A 12,826-nucleotide genomic window follows, 5' to 3' on the forward strand; every position below is an offset into this window, starting at 1 on the left:
TGGCATCTGAAACACACAGGTCCTAGACTGCATATTAGCACTCCCTGAGGACCCCCAGATACACCTGCAACATAATGGAGAATCACTGGACTGGGCAGGTGGGAGAGAAGGGCGGTGCCCTGTGGGTCACTCTGACTCTCTACTTCCTGCTGGCGCGGGCAGGGGAACACGTCCTGCGAGCGCTGTGTTTGCAGCCTTGGCCACTGGTCTTGTGGGAAGAGGATTTATCACGTCTTATCACTAGATGGCATCTGCCCAACAGCGGGGAGGTCCTGGGTGGCCCTAACCCCTCTCCCTTCAGAAAAAGAATGTTTTTGAGAATAAGTTCAAAGACATTTGCTAGAATATTCTTACCGGACAGGCATTTCCTTTGCCAGTGTGCAGCCTGGAAGACATAGTCGTTAACGTGTTGTTCCAGAATGGCTTTCCAGCCGTAAGGAAAGGATCGGAGCATCATTGGGCGCTCTTTGTCCTGCTGTCCCAGAGAAGACCACATTGATTCCAGAGGTCGTACTATCGTCTCAGTCCATTTTCGGGGTCTTGGTTCACTATGAACATTTGACCTCTAAGGTTTAAAATCTTGCCACGTGGGGATCTTAAGATTTCCAAGGATTTCTAGGAAGCGATGCTTACTTATTTTTCCCTAACCGTTCAGAATTCATTCACTCAGATAAGTTAGCGAAGATGAGCTCCTCTGTCCGACTTGAATGGAGAGAAAAACAAAACTAACCTCAATCCCAACAGGGTCTTCTTGTCTCTTGCCCACCTGCGTCTCAGCCGGGCAGGACCTCATCCTCCCGGGCTCTGGTCTGGAGGCTGGGAAGCTTGGACGTGGAGAGGTGGGGCCAGAAGGGCCGAGCAGAGGTTTTCAGAGACCCCGCGAGGGGCCCGCTAGAGAATAGGATCGTCGGTGGGGAGTTAAGGGAAGATCAGCACCTGACCAGGTAGCCGCGTCAGGTGATGCGGGGTCTCCCGGCCCTGCCATTTAGTGCTGTGGGGCCGTGGGCCAGCAATCCAACCTCTCTGCGCCTCATTTTCCCCGCTGTCCGGTGGAGAAATACTCACACCCTCAGCGGGTTGTTGCGAGGACGGATGAAGCCGGTGGTCGTGGGCTGGAAGATTCTGTGCATGCGCACGCGGTGAGCCCGCACAAATGGATTCATTAGCAAGCGCTGGTGGTGCTTTGCGTGCAAGCCTCTGCCAGGTGGGCCGGGCGGCACAAGGGGCCATCGGGAGGTGTGTTTGACTTTCCCGCACGTCGTTTGGCTCTCGGGTAGACGGGACCTGAGTCCTGATTGGGGTTTTGCTTCAGGGCCTGGGTCAGAAGCTGCTTTCTCCCTCGAACTGTTTGCATAGACAGCCCCCCTCTCCCTACGCCCCCCCCCGCCCCACGGAGGAGACCCTGCCCTTGGGGCCTTTGTAAGAAACGTGCTCCCTCGCCAAGACGCCCACCGCACAACTGGCCCGACGCCCATCCTCTTAGCCAGTTGTTGTTCAGCAGCTGGAACCCCGAGGCTCCGGCCCGCGGGCCTCGTGCACTGAGCAGGGCTTCGGGAGCAGAACCACCGGCCGCCTGGCCTCGCCTCCCGGGCGGCCTCTGCCGAGGAAGTCCCTGGGAGCACAGCTGACTTGGGGGAAGGTCTGGGAAAAATCTCCCTGCCTTTGGGGGGGCCGGGGCGGGGGATGAGCCACTGCTGATGAGAAACCCCGGAGAATCATCGGTAGGTGGCTCTAGACGGGTTCAGACGCTCTCCGCGCGGCGTGGAGAGGGTTTGTGCAAACATTTCCCCGCTCGGTGCCGGGAGGAATGCCGGAGGAGGCCGCCTGTGGTACAGCGTGGACTGTTCGAGAAACGTGCCGGCGCCTGTGAAGTTGCAGGGGGCGGGGGGGAAAGGCGAGGCCGGCACCGGGTGGGGCAGCGCCCGGGAGAAGGAAAGGGGGACCCCCGCCCCGAGTCCGCGCGCTGCCCATGGACACCGCCGCTGCCCAGGGGGCCAGGCCGCCCCCTCCCTCCAAGAAGCGCTCGCCCCCGGCCCCTGCAAGGCCCGTGCTCGCCCTGCTGCTGCTGGTCTCCATCAAGCAAGTAAGAGCGGTTTATGATTTGGATTGTCATGGTGCCTGCTGTTAGGGTCAGTTCTGCATCTTTTCTGATCCTAGAAGCAGTGTCGGGCTCTCGCAGGCAATTTGGGAAATATAAAACAGTATTGAGGCGGTAATGATTAACCATAAGCCTGGTATTCAGAGATCATTACTGTTAATATTTTGGCATATTTCCTGCAAATCCTTTTTCTATGCGTGTTTCTGGGCAGCCGGAATTATGATGCATAAAGTGTTTTGTATCCCGGTTTCCCCCCTTTACACCATTTTATAAACATTTTCCAGTGTCATCGTGAACTCTGTAAAGAGCATTTAAACTCGTCCCATATATGCTCCTGTCTGCTTTTACAGTTTTCTCAGGCCTGAGTATTTAAAGGTTGATGGACTGTGGGGTTTTTCTCTTCTTTCCTTTCTCCTTTTCCTTCCTTCCTTCTTAGTATAAAAATATAGAATGTTCATTGTTTAAAAAAATAAACATATAAAATCCAAAGAGGTATAAATATCAACTATAAATCACTATATTCCCACCACCCAGAAATCACCCTCATTCGCCTTTGGGGGCTTATACTTCCAGACCTTTTTCCTGCTACTTATTTACATATAGGGCCTTTTTCCCCCCAACAAACATAAGATCAGACTGTAAATACTATCTCGCTATCTGCTTATGTCTTAAGGAAATACACTAAGAGCTAACACAAACTAACCCTTCTATTGAACACACAATGCTCTAGGGCTGGTGTCAGGTGTATCCCTCATATTAATTCATTTCGTGCCCCTCAAGGCAGTCCCTCCTGTTAATCCCACTTACAGATGAAGACGCTTTTCTGTGTCGGCAAAGGTAGCCCCAGGGCGTGATGTTTGAGGGCTTCAAGGTTGTCTTATAATGTATGTGACCAACCTCTGCAGGTGGGCATTCTGGTACCTTGTTTTGTTTTGTTTTAAGATTTTATTTACTTGACAGATAGGGAGCACAAGTAGGCAGAGCGGCAGGCAGAGGGAGAGGGAGAAGCAGGCTCTCTGCTGAGCAGGGAGCCTGATGCAGGGCTGGCATCCAGGACCCTGAGATCACAACCTGAGCTGAAGGCAGGCGTTTAACCAACGGAGCCACCCAGGTGCCCCAGCTTGTTTTATTCTTATCCAGGGAGACTAAACTTTTGCCCCTTTTCCCATTTGAGGTTCTATTTTCATATTGGACCATGACGTGAAGGAACCCCAGTCCCATTCATCTGAGAAATGCAGGTAATGAAAGTTCTTTGAGGAAAGGTTCTCTTCCTCCTTTGGTCCATGAGTGGAGTTCATCCGTGTGTGTAGCTTTGGGATTCTAAATCCCTCCTGCCCCCACCTAGGGAGGGCCGTGGTGCCCGATCCTGTAAGTGTTCACCTCATCAGGCTTTCTTTGGTTCTAACCTGGAACCTGACAGGCAGAAAACACCTGCCAAATTCTCTGCCACCGCGTTTGTCCTCAGAACCTCTTTGGTCCGTCTGTCCTCCAGGATGCGTCTATAACCCCAATGAGCACCCCCTACACACACTTCTTGGTTCTCGGTCTTAAATCCCATATTATTCCTCCAGATGTTTACATTACAAGGCTTTGCTAGACTTTCATGATGGATTTTGCTCACAGACGCATTCCCTGCACGGAATATAAATGACCGTGGCATGTTTTCTGGCAGGAAGTCTTCCTAAAATTCACTTAATGAGAAATTCTCAGGGATAGTTTAGTTTCTAAATTCAAGCAGTCCACCACCACCCCTCCTCCCCGGCTGGACTCATTTAAGTTAATTAGCGGTGTGCTTTGGGTTCAAAAAACATAAACTCTCTCTCTAAGGCTCTTTGAGAAGTGAATTTGTGGCTCTGTCCTAGATTGCCGATGGGAGCGTAAAAAGGTGCATATTTTTAAATTAAAAAAAAAAAAGCTTGGCGAGGATAGGTTGGCAGTCCATTATCAAAAGCCTTTAAAAATGTGTATACTCTATGATCCAGAAATTCCAATTGAAAGAATCTCTCCTAAGCAAATAAAGATGTGCTCAAATGTTTAATTGTGAATATTTTCAGTACAACAGCATTTATATTAGCAAGCATCTCAGCCAGTGTAAGTGTCCGATGCTGGAGGATTTGAAAACTGAATCATATCACAGTCATTCACAGAACATCACGTAGCTGTTAAAATGGTGTTTTAGAAGTATGGCTCTCGAAATGGATACATATTCACAGTGCATCTTCTGGTGAAAGCATAAAACTAGATGATTTCCTTTTTTTGTTAAAATAAAAATGGAAAGAAAAAGAAAAAAAGTAAACGGAAGCATGTGCACCGAGAGAAGAGTCCGGAAGGAGATGGTAATTTCTGATACTGAGATTATATTCCAACTTCTCCCCTTTGGGGGCTTTCTTGTAATTTTTGTTTGATTTACAGAGAGGCGAATGCCTTCTTGAACAAAGAATACAATAGAATGTATTAAAAACAATGCACAGAAGGTCTTTTTTCCCTTTCCCTAGATCGTTCCTCAACCAAGTTAGTCCTTGATGGTGGTTGCCCGCGCAAGGGAAAGAGGAATCAAGGTCAAGTCGATTTTTCCAGTTAGAAAACATCCATTCGTGCTATTTCCTTTCCTCCTTACCTTGTTTGGATCTGAACTTGGATTTGCCTCTTGTGTTTTTCGTGTCTTTGGGACAAGTACCTGGGAAGAGAGTCTGTTTGTCCAGCTCCCCTAGATTGACCAAATTTGGTGCTTTGTAGGCTTCCTTCTTCTCCTTCTCCTTCCCCTCCTTTTTCTTCTTCTGACCATGGCCATCAGTCATGGCAAAGGGCAGGGAAAGAGGGTTAGTCCAGGGACACAGCTCATGTGCATGACTGATTTTATTGTCTCTTCCTTGGCCAGTTCCAGTGAGGTCCCTGACGATATAAATAGCACTTTATCCAAGAAAGGGTCTTACTTCGGAGGCTTGGAGGATTCTGGAAGCTGATGATTTGGTTATCAACTTATTTGCTGAACTTGTGAAAAATAATATAGACCCAGCTATAGTCCCATTAGGATGTTTATTTTCTTAAACAACGTGTTAATAAGCTTCCAGCTTGACTCTTGTGCCATAACTCAGAGACGGAAAGTATTGTGGGAGATTGAAAGTTTATTGGAAACTGAAGCCTAAGGATAAATGCCAATTATTTCCTCCTCATCATCATCATTATTATTACTTGTGGGCTAATCCCATGGGTTCCAGATTGTGTGCTAAGTTGCCTCAAGGCACCACTCTGAGCTCACAGGGCTGCTGTAAGATATTTTAATTTTTCAAGGGAGGCAAAGAGATACATGACATCTGCCAGACCCTGCAAATTACTAGCTCAAGTAGTTCATGGTTTCAGCATTAGATCACGTTCCATTCCCTTTGATGATGTCGTATCTCTGCAAAGCTGTTTTTTGTTTTTGTTTTATTTTTTTCTTGCAGTTGCTGTGATGAAAAGCAAGTACTGCACAAACATCAGTGTGGAACACAATGGTGCCCAATCTGATTCCCAAGTTTGGGAAGTTGTGCAATCTCCAGTAGGCACTCAGTTGTTAGGATGCAAATACTTAAGTTGTTTGGCCCTAACTACTCAAAAAATGGGACTTTAGGTATTTCTTTCGGCTTGGGGTACTGTGGAAAATGATGGAGTCACTAAGGGCACCATGATTTGAGAAAGTTTGGTAACCTCTGGTCTAACCATGACTATACAGCTCTTCTTCAAAATGTTGGCCTTGTGATTCTCTGGAAAGGATGCAAAGGAGCTATTCACAGACCCCATCATGCATTCCATAGTATTCCATAGTATTGGGGGGTGGGCCATGCTGGGCAGAGGAGACAGAGGGTAGACTGGACTAATGACTCAGAAAATGGAAGCTTACCACCCATTGGGCTCATAGGTGTTGGGGTTTTTTTTGTGGGGGTGGGGTGGGTGAGCATAGTGGTTGTGGTGCTGACTGTGTGTATGTGTGGGTTTGAGTGCCTTTTGGTGGAGCATCTCCCCAGTTTACACTGGGCTTCCCCACTCACTGTTGTTATACCTGTCTTACCTCGTTCTTTCAGGCTGTCTACCTGGCCCAAGAAAGCATTTGAATTTGTTACCCCTTGTGAGAGGACACAAAGCCTCAAAGCCAACTGAACTGGATGATCTTATCCCAGATCACATATCTAGCCCTTCCCATGTTCATACCCCCTCTGACTCCAACCCACACCTGTTCCTCTGTTTCTTCAGCTGGAAAATGAGGACAGTAACTCCTGGCCTGTGCTAGGGGCTTGTATTCAGGGATGGAGGGCATGTCTTAGCCCTCAAGGAAAGCATGGGGTAGCGAAGAGGATGGACAAATTAACCACCAATGATATACAACATGATGGGACATAAGACTTAGTCATGTGTGGGGTCACAGGGCACTGGGGAGAAAGGTTCCTAGCTCAAAACATCAGTGACAGAGGTGGTCAAGTATGATCGGGGTCATTAGGCTTGAGTTGAGCCTTCTGGGGTAAGCAGGGAGTGGGCCAGATGAAGATGAGGGTGGACGGGAGGTCCAGTGGGAAATGCAAAGATGCAAAGTCACAGAGGAACATGACTGGGGTCAAGAGGCTTGGCCCCGGGGTGGCTGAGATGTGATGTCAGCTCTATAGGCCATGAGGGGAAGACTTTAGGCAGGACAGCCCTGTGGACCTATCCCTCTGGAGCAGTGTGGACAAGGCCAGAGGTGGAGGAAATGCGAGGCAGGGTTAGACAGGAGAGAGGCATAGGACAGAATCTGGTGCCTGGTTGGATGATGTGGAAGGAGGAGGAAGGAGGAACCAAGGACAACTCCTGGTTTCTGGTTTGTGATTGATGGTGCCAATACTGAGCCACTAGGGGATGAGCCTCTTTGGGATCAGAGAATGATAGGGTATGAACGTCACTCGACTTTGATAGCCAGCCAATCATACATTGTCTTATCTTTAGCAGATTCTAAGTCCTTTAGGGCAGAAACTGTGTTTTGTCCATCACTGCATCCCTTCAATTCCTCCCTGATGCAAAGCCTCAGGTGCTCAATAAAGATGAGTAAATTGAAGAAGAGAAAACCCCTTTAAACCCCCCTGTTGTGTTAAAAACAAAACAAAACGAGTAGTACAGATATACAATTAGATATTGTTAGACAACTCAATTATCTGGAAAGCCCAAGGTTCTATGGGAGGGGATAGTTAATGTCAGAAAGGCAAATATCCCAAGGCCTCAGTATAGTAGCAGACCATCTCTCTACCCGGTCTTTGACTTTGGACCCACAGGCAGCCAGATGGGATGGCACAGGTCCCTACAATTCTTCTAGCCTTTCCCTGACACACTATTGGGCCCTTCTTACTGTGATGCTTCTCTTCTTCAGATCCACATAGTCTTAGGAGCATGCAACTATTCATCTGATAGGGTGTGACATTCAAGATGAGCATATTGCCTCCTCTTAAAATGTCAGCCTCACTTGAAGATTTTTTGGAGGAAAAAGTCTTTCATATCTGTATGAAAACCAATATGATTAGATTATGGAGTGAACGTAGAATTTGTATGTACCTTTAAGATAGAATATAAGATGCCAAAGAAGTTCTGTTTCTTGGTGCTGGCCATTATGGCCACTTCAGTGGGAAGTTTTGAGATTCGTGGTGAAATGATCACAAGGCCGCCTCTGTAGTGAACTGGGAGTCACCATGGTTTTCTTCTGCCCAGGTTACAGGATCCCGCCTTGAGGAAACAACTCGCAAGTGGGCTCAATACAAAGAGAAGTGTCTGAGAGACTTGCTCAAGGAACCTTCTGGTAAGCAGGTGTATGAGTTATCTATGGCTGTGTAACAAAGAGCTTCAAAGCTTAGGGTCTTAAAGCAATCATCATCATCATCATCATCATCATCATCACAGTTTCTTTGGGTGAGGAATTCAGACTGGGCACAGTGGGGATGACTTGTTTTTGCTCTACAGTATCTAGAGTTAAGCTGGAAGGCTCAATGGCTGGCAGCTGGAATCATCTGAAGGCTTGTTCACACTTACAACTGATGGCTGATGGTGGCTCCCAGCTGAGAGTCTGTTGGCCAGAACACTTTCACGTGGCCTGTCCATACAGACTAGGGTCCTCACAGCATGGTGGTGAGGCTTCCAGGGCAACCATGACCAGAAGCCATGTTGCCTTTTATGACCCAGCCTTGGAAGCTATTTTCCCCACGTTCAATTGGATCAGATGGTTACCAAGGCCTACCCAGGTTCAAGGGAAGGGAGGAGAGACCCCCACCTCTCATTATAAAAGAGCATGTGAGACAGGGTATACATAGATGCATAGATGTGACTATTTATCTAAAGTCATCTGTCACAGCACACTCACCACCAAATCGCATGACATGAGCAACTGTCGTAGATTAACCTGGGACTCTATCGGGTAGGTGGGTGGGAGGAGGTCTTCATCCCCTGGGGTGTTATCTGAATCTGAGTCATAATATTTCTCCTATCCAGGTCTACACTAGGTTTAGACTGTTCTAGAAAATATGTTAATCGTTTGATCAGTCCATGGCCTCTCCTGCCTTCATGCTAACTCTGGGTGCATCCAGATTCTTTTTTTTCTTTTTTAAATGATGAAATCTGGCCTCTCCTTATCCTCCTGGCTGCTTTCAGATGATTTCATTCAGGGGCTTGGAGGAGGACAGGATACCATAAACTCTCTCTTCCTTTTCCTGACCCAAAGAATCTCAGCCTTCAAGCCATACCCCTCTCCCTCTGAATATTTCTTCAGCCCAGGCTAGTGGCAATCAAAGCTTGATATCTGTTATAAGAACTACCCCTCACTTTAGGGAATACTGCTTTCTGAAATCAAAGTAGGGCATGTCCTCTTTATTTGGAGTCATGCCATGAGCAGCTCGGCCAGGTGAGTGCTGTTTCACACAGACCATGTGCTGACATTTGGCAGCCAGGTCTACAAGATGCCTTGAGCCAGCTCATAACCTGGCAGATCTGCATCTGTGGGGTCCTGATGCCAGTAACGTGGTTGTTCAAACTGAGTGGCCCCTGCATGCTAGCCCCAATAAGGAACAGACAAGAATGATGCTTAGTTCCCAGGAGTGAGGAGCTTGCAATATGGGCATTTGGGATCCAGCCTGAAACCCCTTCATTTCATTCCAGGAGGTCCATAAGGCTGTGCCATGTGTTTTTAGTGTCTCATCGCCAAGCGCCAGGGTGTAAATTGTCCCCTGAATTGGAGATGGTGCAAATGTCTCATAATGATTGTTGGATTGGTCTTCAAATGGAGAAATATGACCAGATAGAGGTTATGTTGGATACATGCAGCCAAGAGCCTCAACTTCACAGATCCCCCTAGATCCACAGGTCATTTTGCACATTTCACAGTAAGGGTGCTCCAGCATCTAACTGATGAAAGTTTGACAATTCTTTAGTATGGAACAGAAGGCACTGGCTGAACTTCCAAGTGTCCTTCTGACCCCAAGTTTGTGTGATAGTTCAGTCCATGTAAAATAAACCAACATCAGCATGACGTGCACACTAACATAACTGACAGGACCACTGCCAAAGGTCAGGTTGGGTAGACAAAGCCACAGTGCTTGGGGGTGCATTAAGCATTCCCTCCTCCCCATGCTGTTCCTCATCCTTGACCTATCTGGACAGTGGGACACCTGTGCTAGTTCCTGAATAGGGTCCACCAGCTTCCCATGCCAGGAAGGGGGCTCTACCTCCATCAGTGGCCCTGGTGCTCCAACATTGCTCTCATTCGGGACCTTTTCTCTCCACAGGGACCTTTTGTAATGGAACCTTTGATCGATATGTGTGCTGGCCTCATTCTTCTCCGGGAAATGTCTCTGTTCCCTGCCCTTCATACTTACCTTGGTGGCGTGAAGGTAGTAAGTCTTATTTTACCATTTCCTGGCAGTTCCTTTAAAGGCTGGCTCCTCCTGGGTAGACCAGCCAGGGAGCGATTAGAGAGCACACTCCAACCAAGTGCTTTTCTCAAGTCCTCTTTCCCCACAGAAGGTCTCTTTCTTCTCTGGGCACCTCCTCTTGCCTTCCTGAAATTCTTCTGTGTCTGGGTGCTCCATTAATACAATAGTTCTCTTTTCTTTGAAGATTGGAGAGTCCAGGCCCAGCTACCACAGAATTTGATGCAGTGAGGGTTGTTATGGAGAGGAGAAAGAGGTGGGGGAGAGATTGGAATGCTCACATCCACAACTTGGGTTTGCTGTATGGAGAAGAAGGGCATCAAAACTACCCTTGCAATAGCATTGGAAAGTAGTGCTACTGGATGGTGCCTTTAAGCCCCATGGGACTTGGATGGAGTCTTTAACCGCTCAGCTTGCCCCCATCTTGCTTGAAGGAAGTGGCTATTATGTAGGACCCCAGGAGGATATGCTGCCCCCACCTGCCCCAGCAGGCCAGCCTCTTGGTTGGTTTATTCTGGAAGGGGGAGAGAAACAATTACTAGTTAGAACTCTTTTGCCTTGAACTGAAGGTCATCAAAGAATAAGAAAAAACTGTTCTCAAGAAACATAAGCGATTACAAATTTCCAGGCAAAACCAAGTGGGAATGGGCTACTGAGCAGGTGAGATGGTAATATCGTGTATTTAATTTCAGCTCAGTAAATCATCGGTTAAAATTTGGTTTCGATTTCCTGAGGCCTCTAGTGCAAAGAGAGAGTTTCCAAAGAAGAGAGATGCATTTCTGGATAGGAGGGCTAGTGATATATTCTATGAAACTATCCTTTGGTGAAATCCAGTTGGAAGTGACCCAGGAGTGATGTTTAAGGGAAGATACCAGAGTTTGCTGGACCAGAGAGTCTGGATAATTGAGGGAAGCACCCCTGTGGGAGCCAGCTTAGTGGGGTAGGGAGAGCACTGCACGTGGAGCCTAGAGCCCGTCCATCTCTTTTATGCTCTGCGACTTTGGGCAAGTGTCCAGAGCCCTCTGAGCTGTTTTCTTGTCTATTAAGTCAAGTGAACAATAGCAACTCTTGAGGTCTAGTTGAGGAATGAATGAGAAGACAGGCACAGAGTCAGCTGCACAGTAGGTGCTTTGTAAATGGAACTGAGGCTGAGACCAAGGTCAAGCCCTCAGACTCCTGAAGGTCTTTAAGACCCGGATGTCCATGGATCTCAAAGCACATGGAACAGACTACCACTGCCTGGCTTCTCCGCTTACCCGTTCTTCCCATGAGCTAAAAATGGAGGTCTATTAAACCTGAAGGGAAAAAGTGGTCAAAAATCTAAACTTACAAAGAAGTTGAGTTAAAGGCTTTTTTTTAATGGGTTCTGGGCCTCTAGAGTGTCCCAAAGGGAGTGTGATTCACAGAAGGTGGGAAGTTACTCTTCCACTCAACATCCTGTGCATTAAATGTTAGACTCCAAAGGGGTCCATACAGTGAGAAGAAAACGTGGAGGCAGTGGAAGGGTTTAGAGCAGAAAGAAGGAGAAAAAGTCTGGGCGGATAAGACCAGAGGAACACACACTACAGTCAGAGGGCAGGAAGCGGATGGTGCCTGACTATACATAAGGCTGGAGCTTGATTGCATAAAAGTTGTCTGACACCAAGCGTTTCAACCTTCCTCTGATGGGCGAGATCCCGTGGATCCACGAAGGCACTGAGGCATGAGAAAGACTTAATATGATTTGTGGTTTGGGGATATGATGTTGATGGCTCTCTGGGTGGAAGAACAGGGTGGGGGACAGGGAGCTGACATTGGAAGTGACTGCAGGGATCCAGAGAAAGGGACCATGAGAGTGTGCATGCAGGCAGAGGCAAGATGAACCATCAAGATTGTCAGATGAAGCAGGAGATGAGGGACGGAGAGGGCTGAAAGGTGGAGGAGAGGAAATGAGCTCACACCCTGTCTGGTCCCACCCATGTTCACCATCATCTGGGTGGTGGCTCAGGGCCCCCACTGCTCATGTCTGGTGTGTCCCACAAAGAGCAAGGAGGTGGGTGCAGCTGCCCCAAAGGGGAAAGAGAGCCAGTAGGAGGTTAGGTCAGAGAGTATTGGGAGCCAGACTTTACAGGGCTTTGTGGGAGGCCCGGGAAGTGCTCTGACTTGTTTTCAGACACCCTTTGGAAGATTTGGAGTGAGGAATGATGTGGCATGACTGCTGTGTTAACCGTAGACCATGTGGGGCAAGAGCATCGAAGGCATTTGTAATAATCCGGTCACAAGAGAGTGGTGGCTCCAGGGAGCAGGGAGCAGGGGGTGAAAGCCAAAAGGCAGTGTTCAGATTCTGGGTAGTTGGAAGGTCCAGGTGACAGGATTGGCTGATGGGCCAGGTGAAGGGTAGGAGAGACAGAGAGAAAGCAAGGATGACTCCAAGGTTCGGGGCCCAAGGACTGGGATGATGGGTTTGCCATCAATAGAGGCTGGGAAATGTGCGGGTGGCACCGGTTTGGGGAGAAGATGAAGAGCTTGCTTTGGGGAATGGTGTTTGAGAGGGCCATTAGACACCCTCGCAGAGGCTTTAGGTGGGCAAGGGGAAGTACCCCATGGGTGTCCATCCATTACACTCAGCAAATAGTCACCATTGGTCCACGCCGTGCAGGGTCAGGAGTGGGAAGTTCGGACAAGTTCCATTGTTCATTTGCGAGTCCAGTCCCTGGTCTTCCAGGGGGGAGGGCAGTCCCTTTGGGGGAGGGCTCTGGGAATGGATGTGACTGGGTCACAATAGCCATCATCGTGGACACAGAGCCGGCCTGTCACTTACACACACACACACACA

At 48.3% G+C, this 12,826-nt stretch overlaps 1 protein-coding gene across 1 annotated transcript in view; it reads left to right on the top strand.

The window, feature by feature from the left end:
* Nucleotides 1-1,858: 1,858 nt before the first annotated feature.
* GLP2R (glucagon like peptide 2 receptor) overlaps nucleotides 1,859-12,826 on the top strand; it is a 50,111-nt gene continuing 39,143 nt past the window's right edge. Inside the window, exons 1-3 of the mRNA XM_036100081.2 lie at nucleotides 1,859-2,083; nucleotides 7,805-7,892; nucleotides 9,868-9,972. Coding sequence (XP_035955974.2) covers nucleotides 1,970-2,083; nucleotides 7,805-7,892; nucleotides 9,868-9,972 — 307 coding nt within the window. The 5' untranslated portion in view covers nucleotides 1,859-1,969. The remainder of the gene's footprint in view (nucleotides 2,084-7,804; nucleotides 7,893-9,867; nucleotides 9,973-12,826) is intronic.

Source organism: Halichoerus grypus, chromosome 2 (genome assembly GCF_964656455.1).
Source record: "Halichoerus grypus chromosome 2, mHalGry1.hap1.1, whole genome shotgun sequence".
NCBI classification, from domain to species: Eukaryota; Metazoa; Chordata; class Mammalia; order Carnivora; family Phocidae; genus Halichoerus; species Halichoerus grypus.